The sequence below is a fragment of the Physeter macrocephalus genome, chromosome 8 (assembly GCF_002837175.3).
Source record: "Physeter macrocephalus isolate SW-GA chromosome 8, ASM283717v5, whole genome shotgun sequence".
Classification (NCBI taxonomy): domain Eukaryota; kingdom Metazoa; phylum Chordata; class Mammalia; order Artiodactyla; family Physeteridae; genus Physeter; species Physeter macrocephalus.
The window spans coordinates 95,418,946-95,436,497 of record NC_041221.1 but is presented as its reverse complement, the minus strand read 5'-3'; the positions used below and the strand labels follow the sequence as shown (position 1 = coordinate 95,436,497).

Genomic DNA, 17,552 nt, shown 5'->3' with positions numbered 1-17,552 from the left:
CCCCTCCTATTGGACCCTCTGTACCTAAAGAGGTAGTGCCTGGCACAGTAAGACCCAGCTGCAGCTCCAAGGCATAGATTGTCAGACACTTTGAATATTAACCCTGGGGAGAAGCAAGTTTCAGAAGCCATATAGAGACCACAGGGGAGCTCGGACTGGATGATAAAAATCCTGAGAGGGTCTCACCCAGCTGGGAGGGGAGGAGGGTGAGAAGAGTTGAGGAGAAAGAGGACTCAGCCTGGGACATGTTGCTGCCTGGAGGCAGGTACAGGGCATCTCAGAGAGAGGAGGGAATGTAGGAGGGTGGAGCGGATCCCTGGAGACTGTGGGAGGTTACTCTGCATGCCCAGGGCGAGAACAATTTACACTTCTTTCTATACACACCTCTCCTAGTCCTGAATAATCCCAATTTAAGAGTTTCTATGAAAATGCGTGTTTTAAAAGGTCTGACAAACACACGAAGGGGAAAATTTGTCTTATTTTTAAAAACTTACACTCTTAACTTGGTCATCACCATATCTCCCAGTATTTCCCTTCAGGATAAATTTGTTACAAAGGTATGGAAACAACCAAATGGACTTCTTGTTTAGGAATGTACAGCTAAGCCACATGTGATGGAAGGGGACCATCCACGCCTCTCAGAAACAGGCCACCATTATCCTTTCCTACTAGTCCCTTTCATTCTTTCTTCGTAGAAGGAACCACCAACTCAGTCTCTTCTATCACCAGGGGATACGGTGAGTGCAAGCACTTTTAAAATTTAGGTATAACGCTGGTTCTGGTCCATAATCCCTTATCCACAATACAAAAATTTTTAAAGAAAAAAATAAGATTTCTTAACCCATTTGGCAGCAAGATCTGATTTATGGAAAGAGGAGACCAATCTCCCACACAGACGAATTCCAAACAATTTCAGACACTCCCCCCTCTAGGAGGGGGGCATACTTCCTCACTCCTTAAGCATGGGTTGTACAGAGTGACTTGCAACAAGTTCAAAATGAAAGGCGAGAAAAAAGAGTAACTTTACAGTGGGGAAACCTGACAAACACTACCACAGCCAGGTGATCAAGGTCAACATCAACAGTGATAAGTCATACTGATAGTATGTACCCTTCAGATGTGATGAGAATGGCACTTGTGTGGTTTTCCTCCCCAAAGCCCATAACCCCAGTCTAATCATGAGAAAACTGTCAGACAAATCCCAGTTGAAGGATATTCTACAAAATATCTGACCAGTACTCCTCAAACTATCAAGGTAATGACAAACAAGAAAAGTTTGAGAAACTGTCACAGCCAACAAGAGCTATGGAGTCATAACAACTATAAATGAAATGGAGTGTCCTGGATGGAATCCAGGAACAGGAATGGAAAGCAGGTAAAAATTAGGGACATTTGAAAAAAGTATGGACTTCAGTTCATAATAATGTATCAATATTGGTTTATTAATTGTGACAAATGTACCATACTAAGGTAAGATGATAACCATATGGAAAAGTCTCTGTACTATCTTTACAATCCTTCTATAAATACGAAACTGTTCTAAAATTTTAAAAGTTATTTTAAAAAAATAACCTAACCGTATGCTAACACATATATATGGACTCTAAGAAAAAAAAATGTCATGAAGAACCTAGGGGTAAGACGGGAATAAAGACACAGACCTACAAGAGAATGGACTTGAGGATATGGGGAGGGGGAAGGGTAAGCTGTGACAAAGTGAGATAGTGGCATGGACATATATACACTACCAAACGTAAAATAGATAGCTAGTGGGAAGCAGCCGCATAGCACAGGGAGATCAGCTCGGTGCTTTGTCACCACCTAGAGGGGTGGGATAGGGAGGGTGGGAGGGAGGGAGACGCAAGAGGGAAGAGATATGGGAACATATGTATATGTATAACTGATCCATTTTGCTATAAAGCAGAAACTAACACACCATTGTAAAGCAATTATACTCCAATAAAGATGTTAAAAAATAAATAAATAAAATAACCTAAACTGATATAAGGTCATGTAGTCTTTACTTACCACACATATTCATTCAATAGGTTTTGCTATAAAAATATTAATGTATTTGATAACATGGCCCTGCCTCAAATATTGCAGGGGCAATGCGATATATGGTTTATGCACATATTTCTAAAATCCTCAAAATTCTGAATTCTGAAAACATCTGGCCCCAAAGGTTTTAGATAAGAAACCATATACCTGAAATACTGTTAGTGCTAATAATATAATTAGTAGTGCATTTCAGTTGTATGATGGATTTAGCAGACATTTTGAGTTTAGCCTGAAACTCTAGCCATGATTGGTAGCAGTGATAAGAACTTATCATTTACTATATTCCATACAATTATGTTTATATAATAATTTGATTGGATCCTTAATATCTGTAAGATAGGAATTCTTATACACATTTTCAAAGGAGAAAAATGACCTTCAGAATGGTCAAGTCGCTTGCAAGCAGTGTGACACTTTCAGTACTCAATATAGAGGACAAATGGAAGCTCCCCAGCCCACTGCCCCATCCTCCTTGCCTCTCAGCCCACACCCATCCCGGTCAGGCCCCATCCTTCCAAGGGTGGACAGCCCAGCCAGCCTATCCCAGGCCCCAGCAGTCCCTGGAAGTGTGTTCTTAGTTGCCTGGGCAGGGAATTCAGGTCCTCAAAGCACAGGGACAGAGGTTTCAGGTGGGCACGTGTTCTCAGCCCCTCAGACTTCTCTCTCTATGAGGAGGGCTGCAACTGTCACAGGATCAGAGAGGACCCTCCAAAGTGGAACTCTAGAGCAGGGTCCCAGACTCCAGATCTACAGGTTGTAAGGCTGGTGTTCAAATGCACATTTGCTTGACTCAGATGCTTGTGCTCTTTCTGCTACTGTGTGTTGCCAAGGAAAAAGTACACTCAAGGACCACAATATCAACTTGAAAACTGATTTTTGAAACTCACTGCGTTTTTAAGTTAAAGAGTATCAAAGAGCATGTTTAGGGTCTGATATCCTTACATAATACTGGCAAGACAGACTAGTTACAAAGCACTTTAATGCAAATTTTTTTAAAAAAATTGTAACTCTTAGATCCCTAAATCCCACAACTTTGATTTTTAAATATATTTATTGAGAACTTTCTGAGAACCAGGCAGCCTGTTTAGAGATTGGTTCCTCTCTAAGGGGCACAGCTTTTAATGGGGCAAATTTCTTCTCCCCACCAAAGGGAAAAGAGGAAAGACATAGCACAAACTCTCTCCTCCAAAATTCAGTAGTGTCTTCTCTATTTACAAAATATTCTTTAAAAATGAGCATCGCTGATCTCTTACACTGTCTGCACTTGCTAGTTTCTCTGTTGAGCATGTGTTATTGGGAGATTGAACAGACAAAATTAAAAGCTAGAGACATGGAAAACTCTGGTCATTGAGATTGCACTGCCTTTTCTTGGTATTCACAGAAAGCATATTTCACCTCTTTCTTCATGTCCCTTAGTTGGCTCTGCACATGTGCCTGCCAGATATGTTGGCAACGGCAGTTCTATCTCCCAACCAGGGTATTCCTTGAAAGCAGGGGTTGTCAGTCTTTGTCTCCTGAGAGCCCCATAGGCCTTGGTGCACTGCTCCCTGCCCTTAGATGCTCCATCTCCTGGTGGAGACTGAGTGCCACCTAGGACCCCAGCGAGGCTGGGAAAGTGCCACCCACACACTCGCTGAGGTCACTCTCTGCCCAGGAGCTGAGCTTTAAATGGATGAGTCCACATTCCCAAAAAGACTCTCCCCAGGCCATGACCAGGTCACCAGTTCAGCTTTCCGTTCTTTTCATTTCCTGAGTGAACAAACTTATGCCAGCTAAGGCGAGCCACTTTTCCAATCATTGTGTCAATGCGAGGAGTTATATCTGCCCCAACTGACAGAGTTGTTGACATCATACCTCTATTATTTTGGATGGCATGCTTACAGCAAATAGTCTTTTCTAAGTCTTACACATAAACAGAGCCCTAGGACAAGTTCAGAGGTTTTCCCTCCCTCCTGGAACTGTCGGGGAGCTCTATGTTTCTTTGTCTAGCTGCCCCTGAACTCCATAAAAGGTCACCAGCGCACTAAAAGATGCTGCTTGTCATGGCAATTCTCCAAAAGGGAGAACGTTATCTGGGGTCATCAGGAGCTTGAGAGCAGAGGGCAAGAGCTTCTTCGCTCTTCATAGCCTTTAGATCTTAACCTTTCATCAAAGTTTTTTGGGGTTTTTTGTCCTGTTTTTTGTTTTGTTTTTTTGTTTTGTTTTGTTTTGTTTGTTTGTTTTAATGTGTTGATCAATTAAGCCTTAAACCTCAGGGAAGGAGGCATTTATCCTGCTTGTAGTCCTGGCATTTAACTCAGTGCCCTGTACAAAGAACAAACATATCCTTGGTTGAAGCCACTCGAATGTTTACTGGGTACTGATCATATGACTCCACATAAACTTTACAAATGTTGTTCCTCTGCCTGGACCCTGCAGGGACCGCCTTCCCTCAACTCTCACCAAACACAGCACAGCTGGCTCCTTCTCATTCATTAATTATTGTTTCCTGAGAGGTCACCCTTGTCGAGCTCTCTAAGTGGGCTCCAGACCACTACCACCCCTCCCCATTATCCTTTAAGAACACAGTTTTATAATTCTATATTTTATTCATTCACTAGTGTTACCAGGTTAATAAAAGAACCAGGATCAGTATGGCACGAGCTAAAAGTGATTTATCCTCTCCTACTCCTGCTACTTCAAATCTGCTCCCTTCATATGTCCTTCCCTGTTGTTAGATGAAAATTTCCCACTTGTCCCATAGCTATCCTAGTCATTTCTGGATCATAAGCAAATAGTTCCTTTTCTCGGGTGATTTTAATATCAAAACTGCAAACCTAAGTTAACCTGCTATTTCTCCCCTCTGCCAGCTCAGATCTGCTTCAGGCTTGGAAGATTGTCCAATGGGGCAAACTTCTCCTCACCCCACCTCCTCCCATCTCACTAGCTGTGGATTCAGGTTGGGGCAGGGGATGGACTAGAATAGGGGAAAATAGATCTAACTTGTCAGATATGGCTGTAATCTGGGCTTGGTGCCTCTGCACTTAGCAGACAACCAAGCTTCCCAAGCCCATTCTTTATGGGGTTTCAGTGACTCCCATCATGACAGATGTCTTATCCACAGCAGCATTACTGGGCAAAGCCCTTTCTGGTTGGCCCTTTAAGAATTTCCCCCTCATTCCCACTCAGCTGCCCCATTCTAAAAGCCGGCTTTTTTTCCAAAGTCACCTCACTCCTCCATATGTCCTTCTTGTCAAGTTACTTTCAAGATGACCCAATCTGTTCTTTCCTCAGAGTCAATTCTTGCCCAGTCAACTCCAAAAGTGCTGGCATTCCCAATGCAGCCACCTCTTCTCTGTTGTGACCCCCACCACCATGTCCTACCCTCCTCCACTCTGGCCTTTGCCTTGAGATGCCTCAGATGTTAGTCCCCAAGTTCCCAAACTCCAGGCAACACAGGACAGTGCTCTCTCTGAGTGGTTCCCTAGAAGCCTCCTCCCAAAGAGGTTTGAGTGAGGGGACACATAGCCCCTCCCCAAGGTGAGGAGAACCACTCAGCCCAGTGACAACTCTCCTCAAACGAACTCTCCCTACCAGCACTTGAACCTCCAAGAACACTAAGCCTTCTCATCAATGCCCTGGAGGTGGATGATGGGTCAGGCTGGCAGAACCAGTTCTGAGGCACCCTTTCTGCAAATCTTGCAGAGGTAGTCTAGCACCTCGATTTAGAAAGCCAAGGAACTCGACACCTACCGCTTTGTTCTTTGGTGCCTCAGTCGAAACTGAGACAGAAATATCCTGTTACTCTTGTTTGTGGTCAGTCTCCTCATTAAGCTATAAACTCCAGAGGGGCAGGGACCTTAGCTGATTTATTCATCAATGTATCAGCGGAACCTAGTAGAATGCCCTGCATAGGTTTCGAGAGGTTGCTTAATAAATATTTTTTAAAATAATGAATACATAATACAGTCAAGGTGGTGACGACACAGCCACCATTTTACTGAAGAAGGAAAAAATGAGGAGACTTTCATATTAATCAATAAAATATCTGATCTTGAAATAAGGTACCTTGTGATTCCTTCCCTTGAAAGAACCTCCTGAAAGACCTAAGTCTAAATCTTAGAGCTACAGTTCTCACTTTAAGCCAAAAAATGCCTGGGGCACAGATAGCAAATGCTTACACAAGAGTTAACAGATTGGATGCTGGCTGTTGATGCTAATATCAATTCTTTGTCTAGACATGCATTGCTGGTTCTGCTGACACATTCTCTCAGAGATTTTTTGCAGGATGTGAAACTGGCCTCTGGGTGAGTGATATTCAGAAATAAGCCTGGACCTCTGCAGAGAATACCCCTTCAAAGGGACTCCAACCCCCATGCTGTGCCCTTGATGAGGGTCATCAAGCTCCCTTCCACAGGGGCAGGTGGAGAAATAGGGAGGCACCATTGTATTTCCATGAGGCTGATGCCCCATTTTTCTTCTCACTTGGCACAAGCATGGGAGAAGAGGACTCTTTCCATGGCAAACCAACCAAGTACATGGGGGTGAGGGTGAATACAAGAGCTGCTACCAAAATAACCTGGCAAACACTCTCCACACACCAAGATTTCTTCTATCCATCAGTAAGGTGCGTGGGTAGCAGGAGGTGGTTTAGAGTTCAGCCTCCAGCTCTGGGGAAAATGGAAAGCAGGGCTGTAAGGAGAGCCTGGCCTTACAAGTTTGTGCTTGCTCTGTACACTCAGCCTCCTCACAGCCAAGCTTCATTCTCCGATTCCTTTCTGTGCTCTTCAGCAGAGCTGATGACAGAGAGAAGATTCCAGATGCCAAGTTAGAGCCAAGGAAACTCTCTCTCAATTGCACTTAGAAATAACTCTTTAAAAGAATGGGAATTTTGGTTGGATTAAGATTCACCTACGGAGGATGCTTCCTAACACAAACATAACATTTTCAAAAATCTCCAATAGAAATTTAGACCTTAGGGAACATCTACGCTGATGCCTCACATATTACAAGCGAAGACACTAAGGTTCTTGGGAAGTTAAGTGACATGACCAAGGTCACACAGCTCTCACTGGAACATGCTTCTTCCAGCTATAGTGCCTCGCTCTTTCCACTACATTAGGCAGCCTTCTGTGTATTCTCAAGTCTTTCTTCACCCATCCGGGTAGGCAATTACAGCCACACTTCTGAGGTGAATCACATAACTTGATTTAAAGAGTCACCGATTTTTTTAACTACACATCATCCTACTGTCTTAGTAAATATTAAAAGAAGAGAGTGTCCTTGCCTCCAGAAATTTAACTTCAGAGTTACACAAGGTGCTCTGGCCTGGGCATATGAACTAAGGTTAATCCTAAATCTGCCCCTGACTCACCAAGATGCTTTGGGCTAGCCACGAAATTGTCTCAGTTTCTTCACCTGTTCAGTGGAGTTATGTTGATCTGTCACTTATTAATTTAAAGAAGCTGTCTGTCTGGTAGCTACTAAATAATTGTGGGGGGAAAATCCTATAAAGATTCTAAGTATAAACTGAGACCATATAATTAAGGCATCAAGGCACATAACTTGGATGTTTTCTAAAAATCATGACATACAGTGTTTCAGTTTACCAAACTGGTGACTGCTACGAGTCAAGCATGTTTCTATAGAAAACATCTCATCATCATATTGTTTGAATATATCAGAGGTGTTAATTAAGCCTGAAGAATTTAAGAGACAAAACTGAAATGGAAATTTGCCTCAAAGCTACTGAGACTGGGTGTGTAGCATTTCCTAAGCATGTTTATCTGCCAAATAAAGTCTTCCCATCAGCCGGGTAAAATAGGAACTGCTTTCCCATGACCAAACAGTCTCTATGTGGCTGGAGTCCTGCTCACCAGTACAGTAAGTGCTCTACATAAGTTCCATTCTGAGAGCGAGTTCATAAGTCCAATTTGTTTGTAAGTCCAACAAAATTAGCCTAGTTACCCAACTAACACAATTGGCTATGTAGTACTGTACTGTAATAGGTTTATAATACTTTCACACAAATAATACATAAAAAACAAACAAACACAAAAATAAAGAAAACATTTTTAATCTCCAGTATAGTACCTTGAAAAGTACAGTAGTACAGTACCACAGCTGGCACACAGGGGCTGGCATCGAGTGAACAGGCAAGAAGAGTCACTGACTGGAGGAGGGGGAGGAGGTGGGAGATGGCAGAGCTGAAGGATCGTCAGCAACAGGATACGGAGGGCAAGATGCAATTGCACTCATGCCTGACATTGATGGCACAGGTTCTGGTTCCTTGCTGGATTCAATTCTATCTGCCCTCCTGAAAAAACGATCCAGTGATGTCTGGGAAGTAGCTCTTTTTTTCTCGTTATAGATGACATGGTAGCACTGTATTGCATTCTGAATGGCTGCTATAACCTTTGTGTACCGTTCTATGTTCGGGTCCTGTGCCTCAAAAACTAATAGTGCCTCCTCAAATGACGAAAATCCCCTTTCCTGTGCTGTGAATCTCTTCGGTTCTTCAGTTACTTCTTCTTCCTCTTGTCTCTCTTCGTCCTTTCTCTGGGCCTCCAATTCCATCAGCTCTTCATTAGTAAGTTTCTTGTGTTGCACAGCAAGGAGTTCAATGAAGTCATCCTCCTGCAGATCTAGCTTGAAATAAAGATACTGTACTACTGTACTCTATACAGTACTGTACAGTAAAGTACACAAAAGCACAACCACTTGTAGAGGATGCACGCACGTGACAATGTACGCCAGACATGTGAACTAACTCTCACGATTGGACATTCGAACGCACGTTTGCATCTTTAAAAGTTCGAAACTTGAAGGTTTGTATGTAGGGGATTTACTGTATAAATTTTTGTGGAGGCACTGTAAGGAAAGAATTCCAGACAAAGGCAGGCAACAGCAGTAAAAGGGAAGCTGATGAAAAAATTAAACCAAATCTGAGCTTTGTTTCTCACTGACAGTATTCCATACTGTATTATCTAATACTTGGCTAACAGTATTAGATAATATGGTTAAAACATTCCTTTGTTTTCAAAAACACCCACAAGATGGTTTTAAAGTCCTGGTAATGCCCTGATGCCAATCGGCACAAGCTGTCGAGACTTCAGAAGCTTAAGTAATCACTTCAATAATTACCTAAAGAATTACGTGCTTGGCAAAATCAGCAAAGAAAAAGAGATGGTGTTCATCACTCTTTAACAGAACAACTAAAATGGCCTGGAACAAAGACTTACCAAGTTATTTGTAATAGGAGAAAAAGAGGTTTTACGACAGATTTTCCTTTTGAGATAGTGATGTCATTAGGCATTCTGTTTAATGTCACACAGAAAATTAGGAATAAAACCATAAATTACTCATAGACGAGAATAAATATTTTAAAGTCGTAACAGTAATGTTTGAAGAATTGTAAGCAGAAGGGTACATATGGTTTTGAGGGCCCGTGGGACTTTTTCTACTTCCAGCCCTGCCTAATCACAGAATATGGGACATAAAAGTTACTTGGGTGCTTTAGCAGAGATAGTCAGGGCTTGCTGATTATCCATGTGCTCCCAACATCTCTCAGCTTCTTTTGCATTTAGGTTGAGGTCATGTGACTAGTTCTGGCCAAAGGACTCTCAGAGAAGTTTACCTGTTTCACTTCCAGGCTGAGGCATTTCAGAACTGGTATGCCTTGTTCATCTCTCTTCTCTCTTCCCTGTCTCAGCAATATTGAGGGCCACTTCCCTGCCTCAGCAATACTGAGGGCCACATGTTCCAGATGCTGTAGTACCAAACAGAGGAAAGTTACTGACTCACACTGGACTTTACATAAGTAAGAATAGCCTTTGCTGTGTTAAACTAATGAGATTTCAGGGGTTGATGTTGCAGCACTAGGATTAATGACCATGACAAACATAAAGGCCCCATGTTAACATGTTCATGGTGGCCTGAAACTTAAATTTATACTACTGGCTTTTAAAAATACCACTAGAGGAAAAGGATATATTTCCTTCTTTTCTCTTTTTTTTTTCTCACTTTTTCTGGCCCTGCATAGTCTAAAACAGTGGTTCTTCCACTGTGGTTCCTAACACCAGTAGTATCAGCATCATCTGAGGATTAGTTAGAAATTCAAATTCCCAGGGCCCAACCCAGGCTGCTTAATCAGAAACTCTAGGGGTTGGGTCCAGCAATATGTGTTTTAACATGCCCTCCTAGAAATTCTGAACACTCAAGTTTGAGAATGAATGATCTAAGGCAGCAGTCCCCATTCTTTCGGCACCAGGGACCAGTTTCGTGGAAGACAATTTTTCCAGGGACAGGGTCAGGAGGAGGAATGGTTCAGGCAGTAATGCAAGCGATTGGGAGCGATAGGGAGTCTCAGATGAAGCTTCGTTGGCTCGCCCATGGCTCAACTCCTGCTGGTGCAGCCCAGGGGTTGCGGACCCCTGGTCTAAGGTAACCATTTCTTAAACCCAACTGAACATGATCAGGAGCAGCTAATTTCCCCCTTTATATCACATGCATTCAGGAGATACCTAGTCTTTTTTATACTGCTCTCTTTTTTTCAAACACTAGCTTTTATATCGGTTAGTTACACATAGATTTACTACGGTTGATTAAAGTTAACAGTGATTTCTTTGTCACTGCCTCCCATGAGAAGTGAAGTCTATTTCTTTACCCCCTTGAATATAAGTTGGGCCTGTGACTGCTTTGACCAATAGAATATAAGGGAAGGGAAGCTATGCCACTTTAGGGCCAGACTTTAAGAGGACTGGCAGCCTCCACTTCCTGCCTCTTGAAATGCAACCACCATGCTACACAGAAGCCTAGCAGCCATAAGGAGATGCTTAGGAGGTCCTAACTAACCCTCAGATGATGCTGATACTACTGGTCTTAGGAATCACAGTTGGAGAACCACTGTTTTAGACTGTGCAAGGCCAGAAAAAGTGAGAAAGAAAAACAGCCCTAGCTGAGCTACCAGCTGATGGCCAGCATCACTGCTACCTAAGTATGTCATCTTGGGTGCTCTGGCCCAGTTGAGATCCGAAGTAGCTGCAGCCCCAGATGACTTCATGTGAACCAGAAGAATCACTCAGCTGAACCTAGTCAGCCCAAAGAATTAGGAGATATAATTAGCGGTAACTGTTTTAAGCCACCAAGTTTTGGGGAAGAGGAGAGTTATGAAGCAATAAAGAATCAAAACAGTCATTGTCTTTGGCTCAAACAAATTGACTGCTGTGGCTCCTTATAATGGCCTTTTCCTATTATTTCCCTCTCCTTCAGCTTAGCTACAATAATAGCCTTAAGTAGCTTCTCCATCCTCAACTCTGGAGGCTTGCAATAATTTCTCTACTAACTATCCCATAAATTTCAAGCGGAGATCTAAGTCTTTTTCTCCTATATCCATAACTGTTAAGGAGAAAGAAAAGAAAATGGAAGCAGGAAGTTTATAGCTTCATCAGAGGATTTCAGTAAAGTTTAAGAGAAGAGCCAGACCTTATAACCTAAATAAAAATTTTCTTTCCACATCCACCCTCAAATTTAGTGACCAATAAGATTAGAAGCTGGTTATCAGAAAGCTTAAAGCTGCAAAAGCATTATCCTGGTTTTGAAATAATCATTGAAAAAGAGACATTTGCAAAATGAAAGAAAATTAATATTAAGTGGTCATATCTTTTTAACTGATGGTTAAAGACAGCTTTGGCTGATTGACTTTCACAGATACTTAACAGAATTTATGAATCAATTATTTAAAGCTAAGAATCAAAAGCTAAGCATTCAGGGACTTCCCTGGTGGTCCAGGGGTTAAGACTTCACCTTCCAATGCAGGGAGTGCGGGTTCAATCCCTGGTCAGGGAACTAAGATCCCACATGTCTTGCAGCCAAAAAACCAAAACATAAAACAGAAGCAATATTGTAACAAGTTCAATAAAACTTTAAAAATGGTCCACATCAAAAAAAATTAAAAGAAAAAAAAAGCTAAGCATTCAAAGTATAAGTATATGCCCAGTGGTTATAAACAGCAAAGGACCAATCTTGCAAATACTTTGCACCCAAAAAAATGGTACTGGGTAATAAGCTCTTAGATGGTGAGGAGCATATCTTTAGCTCTCTATCCTCATGACCCAACAAAGTGTTTGGTATATAGGAAGTGTCCCGTATGTGTTTATGAGTGAATAAATGAATGGAGAATCATGGTGAAGGAATAAGAAAAGGAGACCAAAATGAAGAGGAAGGAGTAATAAGCAAGAATTTCAAATAAAAATCCCTCCTGGAACAGGCATCACTGAATTTTTCAAAGGTGCTTTCTCAACTAGAGAGTTCTGATATGAAAGCGATTGGCATATAAACCTTGGTCAGCACACGTAAATAGCAGCAGCTAAACAGGCCCTGCAGCTTTGTGCTCCCCCAGGCAAGTCAGGTGTGGGCAAAGGAGAAACAAGACTTTCCGCACCTTAAAAGGACCTAAAGAAAGGGAAGGTCTCACATTCCCTCCTGACCATTCCCTCACATCTATAAGAAAAGGTAATTGGTAATCATGTCATAAGGGGGGGTCACCTGGATTTAAGTCAAAGTCAATTCCATATGTCCAGAAGCCTCTCTCTACATGGAATGTTTAATATACCCAAACTCTTGATGATAAAACTTGCAAACATTAAGATTTCTACTAAAAGCGACAAATTTTCACTTAGGACAATAGTCATATGTTAACAGTCATGGTTGATGTTTGCTGGCCATTAAGATACAAATTATGTTTTATTGTTTTAATTTCTTTTCACTAATTTTCTGTAAGTATATTATTTAAGTCAGTGTTCATTTTTTTATTATAACTTTCAATGGCCATTCTATCAAGTATATGTTTATAAACAAACAACCCCCCAAATGTTTGATCACCTAATTATTTTGTAATACTTTCTGAAATACAAATGAGTATAAATACATCAATAAATTAAAATTAAACAATACTTCAATAAGTCAAACTCAAAATCTTTCTGCTTTCCCACATCATTCGTACCAGGGCCCCACAAACTTTTTAAGTTATGTATATTTGCCATGTTTTACAATACATAAAATCATAGAGTCAAATTTTGGAGTTGTAAGGAAACTTTTTTACTAGCTAGTCCAAATCTTCATTTTACAGATAGAAAAGTCTGATGTCTATTGAGTTGAAATAACTTAACCTTATTAGAGTAAATGGTTACCAAAGCACTACTGTTGACAGATAGATTCATACGTTCAATAATCATGCGTTGAGCAGGCAGCTAGAGACCAGACACTCTACCTGCCCTAGGCGATACAAGGATGAAGAAGTTGGGTCCCGCACTCAAGGCACTCTCTTTAGGAGCAGGCCCACAGCGAAACTGAAAGATGCAATTCTGGGCCACAGCTTCCGTAAGAAAAGTTAAGTGGTATTACCTACAAGAGAGCAAATTCAACTGGGTCAGGGATTATATTGGGGAGATTACTTGGAAAAGGCCTCTCATAGAAGGAGATTTTTAGCCAGATATTAAAAGTGCATACTTGTGGATAGTATCTACATCTCAGTGGAGTTTAAGTTAACCCATCAAGCCCATTTCACTGGTCAGACAAGAAGTAAAGAGTGCTTGTGCAGTTACTGTTTATATAAGAAAGATCATGCACATGGTTGAGTCATTTGGTGATGAAAATTGAGTTACTCTGTTATTATATCCTCTTATAAACATATTGTCTATATACCCATCTAATTATTTATTATCACATTCATTGAAATGTATTATTTTCTTTTACAGCAATTTACCTTTAAGTCATTATAATATCTTTATGTTGGAGGTGGGGAAAGAGAACCATTATGTTCCTTATGGAAACTCAGATATTGTAATGTTGACCCATATTCCCAAGAGTCTGGGAAGTAAGTCAGCAGCACCAGAGTATTAAATTTCAGGGTTTGTATTTAATCCACTGAATCATACTGTCTCTTGTAAATGGGTCTCCTTTTGGATCTCTGAATGGATAAGATTAGGTAATAACACAATAACTAGCAAGCAGCAAGAGCCAATTAGTACGTGCCTCATGGAGGTGTTTTGGATGTGCCTCATTTTGAAAGAGGAATGAGAGGTTGTCAAATCTTACACAAGTCATGTTTGTTCCTGTACTTGAGCTAAATAATACAAAATTTTCTTGATTAAATTTTTAAATATTTTCCCAGCTGCAACTCTACCTCATCTCTTCTCACATCAGTGCATTGAAGGATATACAGCTGAAAGTTTGCTTTGGGCTTCAGAAGAAGAAAATAAATTCAATGACAAGTAAAAGCAGGAAGTGCCAACCAAGTATAATTTAACATTCGCAGGTTTCAAAGTCTGATAAGAACTCAAATTCCCACACTCTGCTCAGAGAAAAATACTATCTCTTTGCTTAATCTGCCTTTTATGCTGTATCTGTAAAACATGGAATAAAGTGATCTGGTAATTTTATGCTCAATTTAGTCAGTGTAAACAAACAAAAAAAAGGGTGCACAATTCAAGTTTCAAAACAGAATATGATACAGCCAATCGGGGTGCCTACATTGACCAAATTAACTAGATTACTGCTAAGTCATTTCCCTTTGTTCTTTGTGGGTATTCTCCTAAGCATGGGAATTTATGGGATGTACTTGCAGCCACAAGAGATGACATTTAATTTAATTACTGAAGTGATCAAAATTTGAATGAATACCCCCCAAAAAACTCAACTAGTAAACTGGCCTGATACCCATGTAAAACACTCTTCTAAACAGCCTCCTAACATGAGTGCACAGGGGCCCCTGGACCCTGTCACCACCTACCTCTGTCATAGGGCTTTAGGAAAACAGGGCTCATCTAACACAATCCATCTCTATAAATAACTCAAACTCATTTTTACAAACTGTAGGGCTTCTCAGAAGAGCACAGAACAAACAACAAGAGCAATTTTGAATAGGATTTTCAGTACCAAAACTATACATAGCAATAGAAATATGGGCTTTACCAATATCAAACATTTTAAAGAATATTTGGTTAGGCAAACCGGGATGTGGTGTAGGTGGCTGCTGTTGCTTCTTCAGGTAGATCAGTTATGCCCTACCTACCTGGGAATAAATAAAGAGCAGTATTCTTCCCTATTTCGCATGAAGCAAAGCTCCTTTTCTGAAGGAAAATATGAACTTTCTGCTGGTAGTCACACAAAGAGTCTCTGTTGCAAAGTATCTCTTCTGTTTATCACCTGAGTGGAGAGTGAGGCTAACTGGAGAACCCCAACCATTTCTATGAAGCAATGGAGGTTCAGTTTCTAGGTCTCCAACCTTTTCAAGAGAAGCCAGAAATGCAAATTTCTGTTGTCAATTCCTCTGATTTATTTTAACATCAAAGACCAGATAAAACAGCTCCATATACCTAGTTTGGCCCACTGACCACTGGTTTAAGATGTCTCATATACACAGGGATTTTTATTCACTTTATCGTTAATGCACAGAATATAACATTTATCTGACCAATTCTTATATATTTATGATTATCCCTATATTAGCTTAGTTCTACACAATTTTCTTGAGTTAACTGGCTACAATCTCCTTTTAACTAATGAGGATCCAACGATGAATAGGCTAACATTTCTGACATCAAAGAGACACAGTGTAATGATAGTGAAAAGTCAGGAGGTAAGTGGGGTGTGTTGTAATAGAGAAGTGTACTCAGCATAAACAAGGAGTGAATTTAGGGAGTCAATGATGGCGGATGAGGTTGGAAAGACCACCTAGCAAATGCCTTACATGACACAGTGATGTGAATACCAGCAGCTACCATTTACTGAACACATAAAATGTACCAAACCCTGTGCTTGCCTTGTACATGCATTACCCAATTTAATTCTCACACCAACCCTTATGAGGAAAAAATTATTATTATCTTTATTTTATAGATGAGGAAACTGAAGCTTGGAAAGGTCAAGTAAACTGTCCAAGAACATGGCTGTGTGTGGAGGTAAAAATCTGGGCTCAAAATATCTATCTGACTCCAAAACCTGTCTTTTCAGCCACTATGATATTGCTAAGGAATTTGGATTTCAGCCTATAAGTAATGGAAAACAAATGAAGAATCTTATTTCTGTTCTGTTCTTATAACATTCTGTGAGCTAAATAATGGAAAGTATGATTACTGTTTTATATCTGGAGAAACCAAGAAAGGTTAAGCAGTTTAAAGCAAGGGAAATAATGGGCCCTTAGCACCCAAACGGCTTAATTTCTAGCCCAGGATTCATGTTGGTTTTACACAGTTGGCAAGTATTGTTTTCCAAACACTTGGTATGCCTTCAACAATCATACTTCTTTAAATTCAGAAATTCCAAGAGCACATTCCCAATTAAATCCTCTTCCTAGCAGAACCTTAGATATTTCTAGACAAGTTGTTCCCAATTTGTGATGTCAATCTGAGAAATACAAAATAAGTACTGTGACAAAGAAATACAGCAGTCACCAACTTCTTCCCTGTGCCCAACTGTGTGTGCAGGTAATACAAATCCCACTTGAATGTCCATAATGAAGTAATAGTACAACAAGGATTTTCTTTTGTGTATTAGTAACTTGTTAATAACATTCTTTACATTGATTTATAATTTTGTAAAGCATTTAAACAACCAACTTTCCAGGTTATAGCCACAACATTTTACACACATCTGTGAAAGACTGTCCCCATCAAGTTTCCCTGCAACAAAAATTTAATACCACTTCTATCATCCCGGTCAAGGCTAATAATTAGAAGAAGATTACTTACTTTTAACAGTGATACAACATGGATGGATCTAGAATTTGACCAAGATATTTCTCTGTCACAGAAGAAAACAGTTGCATAAATGAAACTATATTCTGGTCACTTTCTTTCCTTAGAAATGTCATACAACTGGATAATATAATCTTATTGTTTTCCAGAATTAAAAAAATACATTAACTTTCTCCATAAAAGCACTTATTGAGTACTTACAAATATGTTACAAAGACGCTTTGAGAAAGGTATAATATAACAACTTTTTCAGGGGAGAAAATAAAGGCTCAGAGAGGTAAAAGAATTTTTCCAAGGTCAGACAAGTAGTAAAGGGAAACCTAGGAATTGAACCCAGAAGAATCTGATTCCTAAGCCCATATGCTTGACCACTTAGAAGTCTTAGGCACTGGAGAGAAAAATAAAGGAAGAATGGAAGGATACAAAGAAGCTCAAAGTTTATCTGAGAGATTATATAAGATAATCTTGGGAAGCAAGTGTAAAATGTGTATATAACAAAAAATAGAATAAAATATAAAGACAAATTATAGAATGGGGATAATATTTGCAAAATCTTTGATAAACAGCAAACTAGGAATAGAAGAGAACTTTCTCACATTAATAAAGAACATCTACTAAAGACCGACAACTAACATCATATTTACTGGAAGAAACTGGTTGTTTTCTCCCTTAGATCCAGAACAAGGATACCCCTCTCACCACTCTTATTCATTATCGTACCAGAAGCCCCAGTTAGTGAAATAAGACAAGAAGAGA

General features: G+C 40.2%; 1 protein-coding gene across 17 annotated transcripts in view; it reads right to left on the bottom strand.

The window, feature by feature from the left end:
* The window catches only part of LOC114486744 (tigger transposable element-derived protein 1-like), a 570,985-nt gene that overhangs the window by 379,471 nt on the left and 173,962 nt on the right, over window positions 1-17,552 (bottom strand). For 7 of the 17 annotated variants that reach the window (XM_055086683.1, XM_055086682.1, XM_055086687.1 and 4 more), the window contains 2 exons: window positions 9,677-9,808; window positions 8,184-8,703 (listed from right to left, as the gene is read on the bottom strand). The exons of the other annotated variants lie outside the window; for them this stretch is intronic. In XM_055086683.1, coding sequence (XP_054942658.1) covers window positions 8,206-8,703; window positions 9,677-9,808 — 630 coding nt within the window. In that variant the 3' untranslated portion in view covers window positions 8,184-8,205. Of the gene's footprint in view, window positions 1-8,183; window positions 8,704-9,676; window positions 9,809-17,552 lie in introns of those variants that run through there. 17 annotated transcript variants of the gene reach the window in all.